We start from the raw sequence: 18,353 nt of genomic DNA, 5'->3' as shown, positions 1-18,353 counted from the left end.
GACCGTATTTATGTGAATACACACCAGTGCAGGCATTTTGACACTCCGTGTTTTGACCGTTTTAGGCGCGCCACCAAAGATAAAGTCTATGCTTCTCCGTGTTCCACTCGGACCTCGTGCGCAGAAAACATGCAGTCAGAAGCGGATTAAGTTCCGTTTCGCGGCTTTGAGTTTTTAATACTGTCTGTCTTCAAGAAAGTCCTGCTCTTTACTGTCTCATTTATTCACGTTCCTTTATAAATAACACTAACAGTCCCACCCACTGAAAGCTGCGCGGAAAAACACTTTTTCTGCTGTTCAAAAAAATCTTTCTTTTCGCTATTACCACAAACAAGCTATGTAGCAACTTGAATCTGATTTTATTAGCTCTACGTTACCAGTTTGCTGTCGTGACTCTCGTGAACAGCACTGAACGCGCACTTTTCGGTACAAATTTTTTTTTATTATTTTAAAGCGCGCGAGCCATAGGTTCCCGACCCCTGCTTTAAACTAACACTGCCAGCAGGTGGCGGTAAATGTGTTTTTGAGTCATTCATTCATTCGATTCAAAACGCGGAGAAACGAATCACCGCTGTTTTGCTCTGAGACGCACAACAATTCTGCAGTGGCTTTAAGGGTAATATTTTCTCTGCAAAATTGCGCAAAAACAGACAATATTGTGTTTAAAATATAACACAATATTAGCTTTACTGAACTGTTGTATAAAATCACATTTAAACTTGTGGTATTCGGACATAAACAGCACTCGTGTGATATTTTTGCCACAATATCTAGAATTTTAGGACATAAATGTATTTACAGAGTTGTTGCCCTGCGTCATATTTGTCAACTGTATGAAATGTAAGATGACGTACAGGTCTGGGGGCGGGGCCAGTGCGATAACTGCAGTAAAATATTTTAATCGCGTTTTTTTTTTCATAACTAATTAGGTTAACGTGTTAAACTGGCAGCCCTAGTTTTGCTACATTTACAGAAATGGTCCCTCCCCACATAAACAGCACTCGTGTGATATTTTTGCCACAATATCTAGAATTTTAGGACATAAATGTATTTACAGAGTTGTTGCCCTGCGTCATATTTGTCAACTGTATGAAATGTAAGATGACGTACAGGTCTGGGGGCGGGGCCAGTGCGATAACTGCAGTAAAATATTTTAATCGCGTTTTTTTTTTCATAACTAATTAGGTTAACGTGTTAACTGGCAGCCCTAGTTTTGCTACATTTACAGAAATGGTCCCTCCCCATTTAAGTGTCTTTTTACCCCAGGGCCACCTCTCGGATGCCTGGTCCAGGGTGACTAAGAATGCTATTGCTGAGACCATCATTGCGCTCACTAAGATGGAAGAGGAGCATCGCTGTCCGGTGCGCTGCATCGCCACCACTCGGGTACGACTCACTGCACACACTTCATCTGTCACAACTGTTCATTTGCCAGCTAGGTCAGTATTACTCGGGATCCTTCAGCTGGAAGATCAGGGGTGATTGGCGGGTGGAGTTTACCAGTCATGTGATCTGATATGGGTCAGCAGCACAACTAAATATCACTTGGTTAATTTTATTATCTAGATGAATATGAACAGGGCACCCACTGTCATAGAAAACCTGGATATATGTAAGAACTTGAATGTAAATTTCAAATGGTTCTACTTCCCCTCTTCAGCTATGGCTCGCATTGGCCTCTCTATGTGTGCTGGATCAGGACCACGTGGACCGACTGTCTTCAGGACGCTGGATGGGCAAAGACGGGCAGCAGAAGCAGATGGTACGGCACACTGGGCCTAATAGGCCTCTAGGGTGCTATAAAGCACAATCAGTGCAATAGTACATTTAGTCCTTCTGCCGAGAATGAGCTCTTTACCTCTTAACCCTGACGTTTAATTCTCAGCCCATGTGTGATAACCATGATGACGGGGAGACGGCAGCCATCATTCTGTGTAATGCTTGTGGAAACCTGTGCACCGACTGCGACCGCTTCCTCCATCTCCACCGCCGTACACGGACCCACCAGAGACAGGTGAACCTGAACACTCACACACAACTAATCATCGACATATGGATCAATTATACTCCATGACCAGGGTTGGGAATCAAGAATCGTGTAATTGTTGGCTAGTTGTTCATATGACATCATGTTGTTCAAAATACTCACAGGGGACAGAGTTAATGGTGCTTTAAAAAATATGGTACCATTTTAATTTTCTCATAACACATTTCATGTTGTGTGCAGGTCTTTAAGGAGGAGGAAGAGGCCATTAAGGTGGACCTACATGAAGGCTGTGGTAGAACCAAACTCTTTTGGCTCATGGCATTGGCCGACTCTAAGACCATGAAGGCCATGGTGGAGTTCCGTGAGCACACAGGTGACTTCCTCTTCCTGTAATAATGTTTAATAATGTAGAGAGAAGAAGGGGAAATGTGAATGCTGCAAACGGGACTCAAACTTTGTCCATATAAACACTGCAGTGTTCCTTTTGTATGTTTTTAGAGCTATAGGGCCAGTTTTACTAACAGCTTGCGCCAGCGCAAACTGTCTTTTGTCGTTAAAATTGTACATTCAGGTTTTACTAAAGACACGCAGTGACGAATTAGCGCTGAAAAGGCATGGACACAGTTATTTTTGCACCTGACCTTATTGAATATGCATTTATAGGAGTTTCCCTTTCAGATGCAAAATTTATGGGAGGAGAGTATTCAAATGAATCACGCAACACGTTTTACTAATGTTTGCACTCGTCAAATTACTGGCATTTGCGCCATTATTTAACGTCCCAAAAAAAAAGCATGTCTTAAACGGTTTTGCTCTTGAAATGGCTGCAATTATTGTTGCTAGGAGGAGGCACCGCAGAGAACAGAGAGCGCGTGGTAGAAGGGAGAGGATTTTTTCCACGTATTAATTTATTTGGAATGCCAGAACACCACATTTCGTTTGCATATCATATTGTTTGCCAAGCCATGCTATTTTTAATTTGCTTCAGGAAATAAAAGACGACTTGGAACCCTCAACTAGGAGTCACGCAATACCAGGTCTATCAAAACTTCTAGCAAACCTTCATTTTTTTGGCCTCCGGTTCTTTTCAACGTACTCTGGCTTCTTTATTCTTTATTTGCGACTACGCTAATTTGCGCTGCGCTTGGTATATTGCGTTAGTCGATATGTAAATGAGATGTTGCGTCTGTGTTCTTTATTTTGCTTATTGTTAGTAAATCACCCACAGAAATGTCCACGCCCATCAGCGCTGTTTTGGAATTGCGCTCTCGCGCTAATTTGCTCTGTTTGGTAAAATTGGCCCTTATTTTTGCAAAACCTCAAACTGTAGAGAATGGCGCTAGTTATGCCAACTAGTTATGGTGCTAGTTATGCTGTTTTGGAATTGTGCTCTCGCGCTAATTTTCCCTGTTTGGTCAAATTGGCCCTTATTTTGCAAAACCTCAAACTGTAGAGAATGGCGCTAGTTATGCCAAGGTCAGGGGATTGATTCCCAAGTCATCAAGTGTGTACCTTAAATGCAATTCATCAAATGCATAAATGTAAAAGTATTATTAAATTCTCAGTCAGAGCAGTTATGCCTGTTGGCTATAAAATCAAATCCTATATAAAATTAGCTGTAAGTAACTTACAAGACTTGAGAACACTGTTACGAGACAGCTCTTACTGTAGATTCTTATATATTGACTGTTTCAAGCTTTTTGAAGTGTTTTCTTCACATTCAGGGTTTTCATTGCGGGTTTTTTTTGTTTGTTTGTTTATTATTAATCTTACACAGTCAACTAAACTCGCCTCTGAGACTGTAAATACAGCTACAGGTCACAACAAAGGGACTAAACCCATCACTACAATTCACAACAGGGATGCTTTCCCCCCCACTATTTAAATATCTGTGGCATTTCTGTCACTTTTGGTGGCATTTTTGCCCTGAGGCCTGCATAATTTCTGACCGCTAACCGCTAGGCCACAGCTGTGACGTGTCCTATTTCCAGTATTCCTCTTTATTTGACTAGTGGCTTTATTTTATTGCTAGTTATAGCTTAAATGGCATTATTGTACTTCCTTCAGGGAAACCAGCTTCCAGCAGTTCAGACGTCTGCCGCTTCTGTGGCACCAGGAACGGCACAGAGCTGTCTGCAGTAGGAAGTGTATGTTCAGACCAAGACTGTCAGGTATTCACTCAAAATGCCACTTTTTTTGGCAGAATGATATGATTTTTTTACACTGTGAAATGTTTTCCTGGAATTCAGTGATCTCGTAAGCATACTTGTGTATTTTAACTGTTGTGTAGGAGTATGCAAAGCTGGCCTGCAGTAAGACTCATCCGTGCGGTCACCCGTGTGGAGGGGTCAAAAATGAAGAGCTGTGTCTGCCCTGTTTACATGGTTGTGACAAAACCACAGCCTGTCTGAAACAGGACGCTGATGATATGTGTATGATTTGCTTCACTGAGGCTCTGTCTGCTGCTCCAGCAATCCAGGTACAGTAGAAGAATACTGTCACTGTGTGTGATGGCATATAGAGGATATAGAGTTGCATACATACAGGAGGTCAACGTGTAACTGTCTGTCCTGGTTTATTTGCAGCTGGACTGCAGTCACGTGTTCCATCTTCAGTGCACAAGAAGGGTTCTGGAGAACCGCTGGCTTGGGCCCAGGATAACCTTCGGGTTCATGTCTTGCCCTATTTGCAAGGTAAATAAGCTGGTCTGGACTCACTTTGAGTTAAAAGTCAGGCTGAGTGGGTAATCAGCTGCTTCAAGTGCAAAAAGGTTCGATCTTCACGAGTCTTGTTTGTTTTCTGTGGTGTTCACAAACCTTCAGTGGAGCACAGAAGCAGTGGTTTGAAACAATCGTCCTTGTATATTATGGCCGAGGAAGCTTTCAGAAAGAGAACAGTTGGGTTTGAGTGAACTGTCCCTTTAAGGATGTCTCTGTTTACTGTGAATAGAATGGAAAAACATGGTTGGCAAAAATGATTAAACGCAGTTCACTCCTGTAGAGCAAGAGCTATTTGCTATTTGCCAGCATGAAATGAGATTTAGACTGCCATAATGAAGCCATTTCTCCAGCTGTTGTGCTAACAGTGTGACTTCTGACTCATCCAGGCCTATTTTGGGGGAGAAGCTCGCTGTGATGCCGAGGCAGGACAAGGCGACGATTATGATCCCCGTGAGCTCATCTGTGGTGCGTGCTCAGATGTGTCCAGAGCACAGGTCAGTGGGACAACACTGTGTTTGGGAACAAAACCAGGCACATTTCATGTTTGTTTATGATTCTGTTTTTAACACAATAGATGGCTGCAGAAACGAGTCTGAAAACCCAGAAACCCAGTTCGGTTGTCCCAAAGTCAATGCCTTTTTTTAAATGCCTAAAATAAGATTTGTGGTTAAAAACAAGGTTTTTTTTCGACACCATAACATACATCAGTAATACCCTACATGTGATTTTTTCTTAAAGCATTTATGTTTCCAGAGAAACATTTATGTTTCTAACAAGTGCCTAGGTGTATCATCATTACACTGAATAGGAAACTCGTCTATTCTGCAGCCTCGTTGAGTTCATACTCGTGCTTCTGCAAACTATATTATCCGCTGCAGAAACGAGTCTGAAAACCCAGAAACCCAGTTCGGTTGTCCCAAAGTCAATGCCTTTTTTTAAATGCCTAAAATAAGATTTGTGGTTAAAAACAAGTTTTTTTTTCGACACCATAACATACATCAGTAATACCCTACACGTGATTTTTTTTAAAGCATTTATGTTTCCAGAGAAACATTTATGTTTCTAACAAGTGCCTAGGTGTATCATCATTACACTGAATGGGAAACTCGTCTATTCTGCAGCCTCGTTGAGTTCATACTCGTGCTTCTGCAAACTATATTATCTCGTGACTTGGAAGAGTTGTCTAAAGCTTAGTGATAGTGACGTTGAAGGTGCTGCTTTGGAATGAGGTTGTTTAGAGCTCTTTCTTTTTGCTGCAGATGTGCTCTAAACACGGGACAGATTTCCTGGAGTATAAATGTCGTTACTGTTGCTCTGTGGCTGTGTTCTTCTGCTTTGGGACGACACATTTTTGCAACGCCTGTCATGATGATTTCCAGAGGATGACCAGTGTCCCAAAAGAAGAGCTGCCTCATTGTCCTGCTGGTACAACACTTAAATGCTTGAATTAAAAAAAAAAAAAAGTCCCACCACCATTTTTGGTCTGTCTGAAACTCACGTCGTTTTGAATTAGGCCTTTGTTCCATTACAAGCTGTTATTGAAACTTCTTAAGCCAACAACATGTTGACTTCAATTTCTTTCTTCCCTCACAGGACCAAAAGGAAAACAGTTAGAAGGAAGCGAGTGTCCCCTGCATGTGGTCCATCCTCCCACCGGAGAGGAGTTCGCTCTGGGCTGCGGCGTGTGTAGAAATGCCCATACCTTCTAAACGCCAGGCTCCCGTAATGATCGCCCTCTCTCTATATATATATATATATATATTCACCCTCCTGTGGCGGCCGACTCCCTCTTCAGCGCAGCCCGAGAGCAGATACACCGGACGTCCCATTCTGAGGGGGCTGTGACGGGCTGCTGTGCTCCAGGGTGCATCCTCCCTCTCTTTATACGCAGAAGAATGAAAAAAAAGAACTAAAAAATAACGTTGTGACATGTTTGCATGCAGCCGTTGTAACCCTGCGGCTTGTATAAACGTTGCACACCTCCTGACCACTGAAGGGTAACAATGTATGGAGGATTTTGGGATCCGAGACCACGTGGATGGGCCATGATTTCAGCTTCTCGAATACAAATTTAAGATTCTATTGTTGTATGTAAACTGATTTTTTTTTCGTAATCCTGTACAGTATTCCTTCACTTCGGAGTGCATCATGGTTTGACGGCTAAAGATTCAAATGCTATAAGAGGACTTTAGAATGTGACGCTGGGGGAAAATAGTGTACGATTTATCTAATCTTGTATATAATGACAGTAACCCTTCATATGTGTATCCCGACGTTGCTACTCTCTACACTTCAGTTTCGTTTGATATTCTGGGTTATGTTTTGAGCCAGAACTTTTAATGAAGTGCAATACTGGGCGTGCCTCCTCACAGATGTAAACAATATGGAATGTATGTCAATAAAGCCACTGTACATTTTGATACAGTGTTGTGTTTTCCCCGGCAAGTGCGGTATCATTTCTGTAGTCAGATCGTTATCGAGGGGCTTGTTGTCTGCGGTGTCTGCCCTTTCGTCTCAATGACGTGGTATAAACCCCTTTTTTCTGTCATTTTAAAAGCGAAGGTGAGTATGTTCTGCTTTTGTATTGTGAGAACACGACTCCTTGGGGCCAGTCTTCACACCAAATCAAAGGAATGTGAGGCAAAACAAGCGATATATTAGAAATTGTGGCTATTTAGCGGTTGTTTTGGAGGCATATAGGAAGGAATGTTTGGGGGTGTGATAAACAGCTGCTGTAAAAGACAAAAAAATTGCAACTTGTGAATCTGCTTTGTATTATTATCTGTGGATGGAGCTGAATGGTAATAATAAACCGGGTTCTCTGTTCAGCAAGGTACATTACAAAAGGAGTGTCCTGTGCTTTTCTTTCGTTTCTCATTCATTCCTGAAACATGCAAGCTCGAAAATTAAAGTATATAAAAGACGGATAGCAAGTTTTAGGAGCCTCAGATGGGCGGAGCTTGGCGAACCGGACGTCGTTTCTGATACGGTACGTTTATTTCCTGAAATACCAGTATAAATGTAAGGTTTATTTGGGTGCATTTAAATTTGGCTATGGTTTATGCATAAAATATCCACCTTTTTCTTCAACGCTGAAGTAAGCCTATGGGTGAGACTTCCCGATCATTAACCGCTTTAGGTAAATAACGTGCAGTAAACGGTAAAACTGTTTGCACTACAAACCAGTGTGTTCATAAATAAGATAATACATTAAAATAATATAAGACACACCAAGTTTCAATATCAAGCAGCAAAACGAACGGTTTTGTACAGCTAAAAATAGCTGGATGCAGAGACCCATAGAATTTACAAATGGCCACGCCCATTTTTACGACAAGAAAAAGGTGGATAAGCCGCGTCAGTCAAAAATTGTCCGCGTGTGTGTTTGTGTGAGAAGACCAATCAGAATCCAGAATGCAAAACAGATGTGAGAAAGCCAGCCAATTGGAATTTATATGCAAATAACACTGTATTTTGAATAGATGTAATGTAAGATGATTTTCAAACTGCCTTAAAACGTATAAAGTTGGCAATAAATAAATAAAATCAGACAGCACACCTAACACCGACATTATCTACCAAATAAGTTTTAAAATAGTGTATATACTGCAGTCTGGGAGAGATTGAAACAGAGCTGCACTTCCTCACGAAATGCCCCAAATACGAAGCCATCAAAAACCACTACTATGATCTATCCCAAAATATATCCCCAATTTAATAATCGCACCCCATCTGAAAAACTCCCCTTCATTCTCGGCGAAAAGTCTGTATGTGCAAATATAGCTGCAAGATTTATGCCTGCCAACTATAATCCAGTAAATATATGGCTAACTCACACCAAACCAACCAATACACATGACTGATAATGTTGAATTCAGTTATTCAGTTTATTAGTTAAACTTCTTACACAATCTTCACTAATTATCATATGTTTATGTGAGTGCATATATACGTTTATATAAATATCTTCATTGTTCTAACGTTCTTCTTTCAATATTACTTGTTCAAATGTTATTTCAATTGCTGTATTGTTCCAATACTTTCTGTTGTGTATGTTCTCTATTCCTATGTATGCTTTGGCAATGCACAATGTGTTTTTGTCATGCCAATAAAGCTATCTGAATTCTGTGCACATTTGTGACCCTGGAGCACAAAACTAGTCATAAGTAGCAATAGCCAACAATACATTGTATGGGTCAAAATGATCGATTTTTTTTTTATTCCAAAATCATTAGGATATTAAGTAAAGATCATGTTCCATGAAGATATTTTGTAAATTTACTACCGTAAATATGTCAAAAGTTAATTTTTGATTAGTTATATTGCTAAGAACTTCATTTGGACAAATTTAATACGGTTTTTTTCTTTATAATTTTTTCTTTATATATACCTTGAGATATATACCTAGATTGACCCTTATGACTTGATTTGTGGTGGTCCAGGGTCACATTTACGTAAACTGGCGCACTTTCAGCGCATTTAAAAGCACAACAATAGCAACTTTGTTGTATTACAGAGTCACGGATGCTGCTGTTATTGTCACGTGGTGCGTGTTACCTTTCTCCGCTCGACCAATCACAGTCGTCTGTCACTACAGGGTTTGTTTTTAGCGAATGCTTGGACGACTTTCTATTAGTATGTCCCTCACAAACTAATAATTAGAATCCCATATTAAAAGCGTCTACTCATAAATGTCTATCATAAGAAAAAACTGAATACTGTTCTAAGAAGTGTTGATCTTTCTGAGTGAGCGCCCCCTGGAGGAAGAGTCCAGTCACAGAACAACAGGCAGCCGCCCAAACTAAGCTGCTCACGCTGACACACACACACACACACACACACACGCTCGCCTGACTCTCAACAACAACAACAGCGCCATTTCCAGCGCTGGAGGAGGCTGGGACGCTGGTATCTCCCGCGGTACTCAGCGCAGCAAGAAGTAGGTCAACCAGCAATATCGGCGAGACGTGCGCACCCAGACTCCCGAGAAAACAACATAAACCCCCCCTCGTTCGTCTCCAATGCGTGTGCTCTGCGCCGCTCGGATGTGTTCAGCTTCCGGTCCTGGTTGACGTTCAGACGAGTTTTCAGGATTTTGCTTATTTTTCACTGTTTGCGAGCGAGCTGAGCGGAGATAACATGAGCAACGCGCAAACGGGTAATTTGGGATTACGCAGTAAGGATGTTGTTGGCTTAATCTAACTAGATCACCGTCTCTGTGACTAAATGCATGTGTGCAGTGTGTTTATTGGATTAATGATGTGTTTATTCATGGAGAATATCTCATCCATGGCAGTTCAGCTGAATAAATTAGCTTTCCATTGATGTATGGTTTGTTAGGATATATGACAATATTTGGCAGAGATACGACTATTTGAAAATCTGGAATCTCAAAAAATCAAAATATTGAGAAAATTGCCTTTAAAGTTGTCCAAATGAAGTTCTTAGCAATGCATATTACTAATCAAAAATATCGTTTTTATATATTTACGGTAGGGAATTTACAAAATATCTTCATGGAACATGATCTTTACTTAATATCCTAATGGTTTTTAGCATAAAAGAAAAATGGATCATTTTGACCCATACAGTGTGTTGTTGTCTATTGCTACAAATATACTCGTGATACTTATGACTGGTTTTGTGCTCCAGGGTCACATATAGGAATTTGTTTGTAATTGCATTAAAGCAGTTTAGCTTATTTCCAGGAAAGCTCAAAGCCATTTAAACATAATAAATATAGCTAAACCTGTAAAATAAACTCGTGTTCAAACGTGCTTCTCTGCATGTTTGCATCTGCCACTGTGTGTGTGTGAGTGTGTTTGCATTGGGCCTGTTTATACTTCACAGCTCTCAGGCCCCCAAAAATGAAAAGGAGGTTGAACAGAGACCGTGAGGACAGCCCCTCATCCTGCGAGGGGCCGGTGGACTCCTGTAAGAGGGTCAGACAGCCCGCCGAGGACCCTGGAGATCTGCTGTCCAACTGGGCTCGACTGCCACAGGAGATCCTGCTCCACATCTTCCAGTACCTGCGCCTTCGCCTCGCAGGTCTGCCGCGGCTGGAATGAGGCCTTCCACATGCCCGAGCTGTGGAGGTGCTTTGAGTTTGAGCTCAACCAGCCTGCCAGCTCTTACCTGAAGGCCACTCATCCTGACCTAATAAAGCAAATCATAAAGAGGCACTCCAATCATTTACAGTACGTCAGCTTCAAGGTGAGAGGCTCACGAGGAACAGGACGGTTACCAGCTGGCTCCATATTACAGCTCACAAATCAAGCTGACCCTCAAAAGGATAGTTCACCCAAAAATTACATTTCTGGCTAAATTTACTGACACAAATCATGTCGCTTCAAATCTATATGAGTTTCTTTTTTTCTGCAGAGCATTAAGTTATTTGGAAGAATGTTGGTAACCAAACAGTTTTGGTTCCCGATGGATGGCAATGGAAACCAAAACTTGGTTACCAGGATTCTTGACCCTGGACCACAAAACCAGTAATAAGGGTCATTTTTTTGGAATTGAGATTTATTCATTATCTGAACGCTGAATAAATTAGCTTTCCATTGATGTAAGGTTTGTTAGGATAGAACAATATTTGGCCGAGATACAACTATTTGAAAATCTGGAATCTGAGGGTGCAAAAAAAATCAAAATATTGAGAAAATTGCCTTTAAAGTTGTTTAAATTAAGTTCTTAGCAATGCATATTACTAATCAAAAATTAAGTTTAAATATATTTACAGTAGGACATTTACTAAATATCTTCATGGAACATGATCTTTACTTAATATCCTAACGATTTTTGGCATAAACGAAAAATCAATAATTTTGACCCATACAATGTATTGTTGGCTATTGCTACAAATATATGACTTATGACTGGTTATGTGGTCCAGGGTCACATATATATTTTCTTTTATGTTCCACTGAAAAAAGAAAATCATACAAGCTTAAAACAACATGATTTGGGTAAAAAAAAATATATATATATATATATATTTTGGGAGGGTGTACTCCCACATTTCGGGTGTACATTTACATAACCAAATCATGTCATTCCAAACCTCTAAGACATTTGTTTATCTTTAAAATACAAATGAAAATATTTTTAATAAAACCTTAATTCTATTCCTTTTTTGAAAGTCCACACACAACCAAAACTTTGAAGCTTAAAAAAGTACATAAAGTAATCCGTATGAATCAAGTTATTTAAACCGAATCTTCTGAAGAGACAAAATAACTTTATATGACGAACAGATTTAATTTAGGCTTTTATTTACATATAAACACTGATCAACGCACATACATAGAGCTCATCAAATATGGTAAACGGAATATGGTAGATATGATATACTTGTTAGATATGATGGATGAATATGACTTGGATTAAACCGTTTCATGGTTTGGTGTGGATTACTTTTAAAATGTCTTTATAAACTTTTGAAGCCTTAACGATTTGGTTGCATGGACTTTCAATGGAGGGACAGAAATCTCTTAGCTTTTCATTAGAAATTAATTTGTGTTTCAAAGATAAACGAATATCTGGGGTTGTCATGAGGGTGAGTCAATGATGACAGATTTTTCGGTCACACTTTAGTTTAAGGTCCAATTCTTGCTATTAGCAAACCATTAACTACGACTTTTGCCTCAAACTCCTAATTTGCTGCTTATTAATAGTTAGTAAGGTAGTTGTTAAATTTATGTATTGGATAGGATTAGGGATGTAAAATATGCTCATGCAGAATATGTGCTAATAAACAGCCAATATGTTCATAATAGGCATGCTAATAAGGAACTAGTCAATAGTGAGAATTGGTTCCTAAACTAAAGTGTTACCAAATTTTCATTGCATTATAAGTGCACGTAAAGAAAATATTATACAGATATATTATGGATGCGATTAATCGCGATTAATCGTTTGACAGCACTAATATAAACATAACATATATTTCTTAAATATATACATGCATGGGTGCGTATATATATATATCACCTGCATAATAAATATACACAGTACACACACATATATTATGTACTTTGGATGCGATTAATCGTTGCCCAGCACGAAATATTATAGATACTCTGAGCATGGCTGGTCTGATCAGTAGTTGAGTTGCTGGAGCTGATGCGACGCGCGTGTGATCTGTGTGCACAGGTGGACAGCAGTACAGAGTCAGCGGAGGCTGCGTGTGACATCCTGTCTCAGCTGGTCAACTGCTCTCTGAAGACTCTTGGGCTGATCTCCACTGCACGGCCCAGCTTCATGGAGCTGCCGAAGGTATCAGGACGTGTGTTATTATGGCTGAGCTGTGCATTGGGGTGATGGGTCGGCTTGTTTCCTCTCTTCAGTCGCACTTCATCTCTGCACTAACCGTGGTGTTTGTCAACTCCAAGTCTCTTTCGTCTCTGAAAATTGACGACACGCCAGGCAAGGATTAATCGTGATTAATCGCATCCAAAATAAAAGTTTTTGATTATATAATACAGTATATGTTTGTGTACTGTGTATATTTATTATTTATATGTAAAGACACACACATACAGGATATTTAAAAAATATTTACATGTATATATTTATATTCATATAATCCTGATGTCTGATTGTTTCCTCTCTTCAGTCGCACTTCATCTCTGCACTAACCGTGGTGTTTGTCAACTCCAAGTCTCTTTCGTCTCTGAAAATTGACGACACGCCAGTGGATGATCCTTCGCTCAAGGTCCTGGTGGCCAACAACAGTGACACACTCAAGCTGTTAAAGATGAGCAGCTGCCCACATGTTTCTCCTGCAGGTATGAATTACTCATCTGCCGCTGGAATATGATGCTATTTGGGGAACTGTGATTCTAGGATGTTGGCCAGTCCAGGAAATATACTCGACACCAAATTCAGTTGCTTGAGCACATTATTTTATTTGAAAAGTTTTAGTAATTTTAATTAACAAAATAAATTATTTGATTGTAATTATTAATAATTATTTTAAATATGAATATTCATACTAATCATTTTAATTAGAATATAGTGTTTAGTATATATGCTCAAGTAAATGTAAAATTTTCTCATACTGAAATGATTAATAAGCAAAAAAATAATAATTGTGTTAACTGGTGTTTAAGTAAACATTCAGAATAAATACACAAGTAATCAAATGTAAAACAAACTACTTAGACTATCGTTCAGTATTGTTTTAAGGAGTTAATACTTTTATTCAGAAATTATGCATTAAGGTGATCAAAAGTGGCATAGTCATTTATAACATTACAGAAAATTTTAATAAATGCCGTTCTTTTAAATGTTGTTCATTTGATAATACAGAATGTTTCTTAAGCAGCAAATCAGCATTTTAGAATTATTTCTGAAGGATCATGTCACACTGAAGAGTAATGATGCTGAAAATTCAGCTTTACCATTACAGAAATAAATGACATTTTAAAATATATTCAAGTAGAAAAGAGTTATTTAATATTGTGGAATATTATTACAGTTTAACTGTTTCATTTTAGCCTTGGTGAGCAAAACTTTCAAAAACATTTAAAAATAAACTACTAACCCCAACTTTTGAACGGCAGTGTAAATTGTAGAAATAGAATAGAATCAAAATATTGGCCATTCACACAGTGGGATATAATGACCTACAACAGTTTATAGTTATGACCTCTGAAAAGTCTCACAATGTCATTTGTCTGTGACTTTTGTTGTTCAAACTCATGTTACGTGTACTTAGTCATGTGCTGCTAATAAACAAGGTGTGTACAGGCAGAATATGATAACGTGTGTTTTACAGCTTATTGACAAGACTGGCTGGCCAACTCAATGGGGGAAAAAACAAAGCACCGTCTTTCTGCTCCTCATAGAGACTGCTGGAGTTATTGTAATAAGTGCACACCAATATTTTCACCCTTTTCTGATTGGACTGATGGTACTACAGATACAGTGAAATGATCTGTTGAAGCCCCGATGAGCTGCTACTGTATGGCAGATATACAAAAAATAGAAAGTAACAACACACTTTCCATGATGTTTGTTCTCATTAGTCCCTGTGGTTTTAAAGGGATAGTTCACCCAAAATAGCAATTCTGTGATCATTTACTCTCACTTGATTCCAAACCTGCATGACTTTCACTCTCCAATGGAAGCCAAAAATTCAAGTAGAAAATGTCCTGACATTTTTTATTTTTTTTCCCATATGGTGAAAGTAAATGGGGACGGGCGCTATTAAGTTTCAAATCGACAAAACAGTACATGGAAAGTAATCCATATCACTTGTGCTTTAGGTACCAAGTCTTTCTAAGCCGTTTCATGCAAAACAGAGAGTAACAAAGCAGTTTAATAATAAAGCAATTTAATTCCTTGTTCACCGAAAATCTCCCCACTCCAGAATCTGAAATAGTTTACAAAGGTTGTATGGACTACAAATATGGAGCATTGACAGCAAACACCATTAGATAGTTCACCCTCAAGCCATCCTAGGTGTATATGACTTTCTTAGAGTTATATTAAAAAATGTCCTGGCTCTTCCGAGCTTTATAATGGCAGTGAATGGGGGTTGAGATTATGAAGTCCAATAAAAGTGCATAAAGGTTTGGTTTATAGGTAAAGTTTAAAGGTTTGGTTATGATTTTTAAATGGGTTTAATATATTATGCAGCCTTGGAAAATGGTCTAATAATGCGTTTCATGGATTCTCGTCCATGGAATGCACCACTTCTGGTATTTTGCCGGTTACTCGACTAGGGATGGGCGATATGGGCTTAAAAATATATCACAATAAATACCAGAAACGATATCAATAACGATAATTCAGGGAATTCTTTTTCTTTAGAGAAAAGTATTTTCTTTACTGTTTTTACCCAAAATAGGGTGTTTTGAGCATTACTGAGTACACACGTAATGTGATGACTCTTTAATTCATACTGGAAGCCGGAGGGCGCCCTTGCGCAGAAACTCCACATATCCATAGCAGAGAAATCCCCAATATGGACAAAGGTATCCAGTTATCGCTGTAGCTGAATAAAGCGCAGATAGAGAAATTTTATTAATGATTTATGATGAAATGGACAACAGGTTTGTAAACAGGCTCATACACATGCAAAACTGTAACACACACATGCTACTGTAGTACATTTATTCAGACCAATTTTTTGTGCACTGTACAGCCCTAACCAAACTAGTTCCAGATTGTAGAAGGAGCTTCTCGTTTAGCGATAAACTCCGCCATGTCGCTCCGCACAGTCGCACACAGAAATATGTCAACAACTAGACTTTATCGTTATTATCGCGGGAAGACTTAATTCTTATCTTGAGGAGAATTTTTACCGGTATATCGCAAACGACAAGATATCGCCCATTAGGGATGAAACGATTCACTCAACTCACGATTCGATTCTCGATTTTGATTTCACGATTCGATTTTCTCACAAATTTTTTTTTTTTAACAAAATGAGATTGAAGACATTATACAGTAAATAAGAAGGTGTTCTTTTATTAGGCTATTGCTGCATGTTTCTTTGTGAAATCGAAATATAACAAAACTAAACTGAAATTTTAAAACAAACCCCGAATCAAATTAGCAAGTTACACAAAATAAATCTTTTCATATAAACAAACTAAGGCTTTGTCTGTGCTCTTTCCATTTAAAATGAGAGGCAACCACTGCGTTTTAATCATCATCCAAACAAAGATGCAGCATACATGCAGCATGAGCAGTTTTTAATCTAAATTAGACTGTATAATTTCGAAATTTGAAGCAAAAACATAATGGCCTGACTTTAGTTTTGTGAAACTATATTACATAAAACATCTGAACGAAACAGCAGACGAGCTGAATGAGACGCAAATTCACTCTCTGCCAGCAGGTGGCGCTTATGAACAGCAATGATACAGTGTTTCCTAGCTTACCGCTGTAAACAAAGCAGAGCTGCGCTTATGAACACTACTTTAATATGCATCGTTCAGAAGCAAGATGAAAAGAAAATACCACGTAAACTTTTTGAAAGACAATCAGTTCCCCTCAGATATACATTCATATAAACTCCTACTCCAATTGAATCGCGATTTGTTCGGCATCGTCACATATTTGAATCGATTTTCAACCGGCTCGCGGTTCATCGTTACATCCCTATCGCCCATCCCTATACTCGGCACGGGCAAAATGTCAATGATTTTTTAAAAATAGAATACTCGAATTGAATCGAGGAAACTCGACAGCCCTAGTCAGATGTTAACACTTATTTTGATCAAACAGCTGTGCTTTAGAGTGCATGGATGTCAGTCAGATTGTATATTATTTGTAGTGTCCACTGTCTAGTGCAGGTGAATCTCATCAGTCTGCTGTTGTTGCAGGTATTCTGTGCGTCGCTGATCAGTGTCACGGTCTGAGAGAGCTGGCTCTGAACTATCACTTACTGAGCGACGAGCTGCTGCTATCTGCGCATAGACGTGGTGAGCGAGAACCCCGGCCAGCAGTTCCACACCATCAAGAAGAGCAGCTGGGACGACATTGTGCGCCATTCGCCCAAATTCAACCTGGTCATGTCCCTTTTTCCGCGACGAGATCCCCGTTACGCACCTCTACTTCGGCCGCTCGGTCAGCAAAGAGGTCCTGGGCCGCGTGGGCATGAACTGTCCGCGTCTGGTGGAGCTGGTGGTGTGTGCAAACGGTCTGCGGCCGCTGGACGAGGAGCTGATCCGTATCGCAGAGCGCTGCCAGCACCTGTCGGCCATCGGACTGGGCGAGTGCGAGGTCTCCTGCAGCGCTTTCGTGGAGTTCGTGAAGATGTGTGGCCGCCGTCTCTCTCAGCTCTCCATCATGGAGGAGGTGCTCATCCCAGACCACAAATACAGCCTGGATGAGATCCACTGGGAAGTGTCCAAGCACCTCGGGCACGTCTGGTTTCCAGATATGATGCCCACCTGGTGAAATGTTCATCTGTTGTGTTCAGAAGACCACAGAAAGTAATCAGACTGGGACACCTGTAAGCCTTCGGTAATATGGACTCGATGGCTTTTTGTGTGAGTTTCACAGTTGGTTTGATTTGAGATGTATATTCCCACACTGCTATAATGAATGTGAACTGTTGTAAAGGGATAGTTCACGCAGAAATTAACATGTTGTCATCATTTACTCACCCTTGAGTCCTTTCAAACATGTATGATCTTCTTCTGTGGAACATGAAAGAAGATATTTTGAAGAATGTTGATATTAGTTTTGGTGTCCATTAACATCATTGTATTATTGACACACACACACACACACACACACACACACACATCACAGAAGAAAGTCATACAGGTTTGTAGAATGACATGAGGGTGAGTAAATGATGACAGCGTTTATATTATTTTTGGATGAACCATTTCTTTAATGGCATGTTGAGGCAAATCTCCATTTAATGAGAAAATATAGCATTTCACCTTATTATTAAAGCACAAAAAATTATAATTATATTAAATTAGATGTTGCATCAAAAAGAGATGAAGCCCATTTAAGGAACATTAAGATTTTTGCCATAATTAAGTATTTTTTCCAGTATCATCTCTTTGAGTTATTGTTTGACTTATTAATCCCATTACATACTCGTTATTGCAATAAAGTAATTGCTACAGCTCTATTGTTATTTAATCGGCATAAAGGCAGTGCAACATAATTCA

The 18,353-nt window shown here is 39.5% G+C and overlaps 1 protein-coding gene and 1 pseudogene across 1 annotated transcript in view; both read left to right on the top strand.

Moving 5' to 3' along the window:
* The window catches only part of mycbp2 (MYC binding protein 2), a 132,058-nt gene extending 124,505 nt beyond the window's left edge, over window positions 1–7,553 (top strand). The window contains exons 72-82 of the mRNA XM_016564075.1: window positions 1,267–1,386; window positions 1,661–1,762; window positions 1,886–2,014; window positions 2,228–2,360; window positions 4,055–4,158; window positions 4,278–4,466; window positions 4,573–4,680; window positions 4,722–4,757; window positions 5,094–5,201; window positions 5,967–6,132; window positions 6,301–7,553. Of these exons, the coding sequence (XP_016419561.1) occupies window positions 1,267–1,386; window positions 1,661–1,762; window positions 1,886–2,014; window positions 2,228–2,360; window positions 4,055–4,158; window positions 4,278–4,466; window positions 4,573–4,680; window positions 4,722–4,757; window positions 5,094–5,201; window positions 5,967–6,132; window positions 6,301–6,416 (1,311 nt within the window). The 3' untranslated portion in view covers window positions 6,417–7,553. The remainder of the gene's footprint in view (window positions 1–1,266; window positions 1,387–1,660; window positions 1,763–1,885; window positions 2,015–2,227; window positions 2,361–4,054; window positions 4,159–4,277; window positions 4,467–4,572; window positions 4,681–4,721; window positions 4,758–5,093; window positions 5,202–5,966; window positions 6,133–6,300) is intronic.
* A 1,905-nt stretch (window positions 7,554–9,458) lies between these two features.
* Window positions 9,459–17,806, top strand: LOC107749022 (F-box/LRR-repeat protein 3-like; annotated as a pseudogene).
* The last annotated feature ends 547 nt before the right edge of the window (window positions 17,807–18,353 follow it).

Source organism: Sinocyclocheilus rhinocerous, unplaced genomic scaffold (assembly GCF_001515625.1).
Source record: "Sinocyclocheilus rhinocerous isolate Xijiao unplaced genomic scaffold, SAMN03320098_v1.1 scaffold2245, whole genome shotgun sequence".
In the NCBI taxonomy this organism is placed as follows: Eukaryota; Metazoa; Chordata; class Actinopteri; order Cypriniformes; family Cyprinidae; genus Sinocyclocheilus; species Sinocyclocheilus rhinocerous.
The sequence above is the reverse complement of the archived record's forward strand: the minus strand, read 5'-3'. Positions and strand labels throughout refer to the sequence as shown.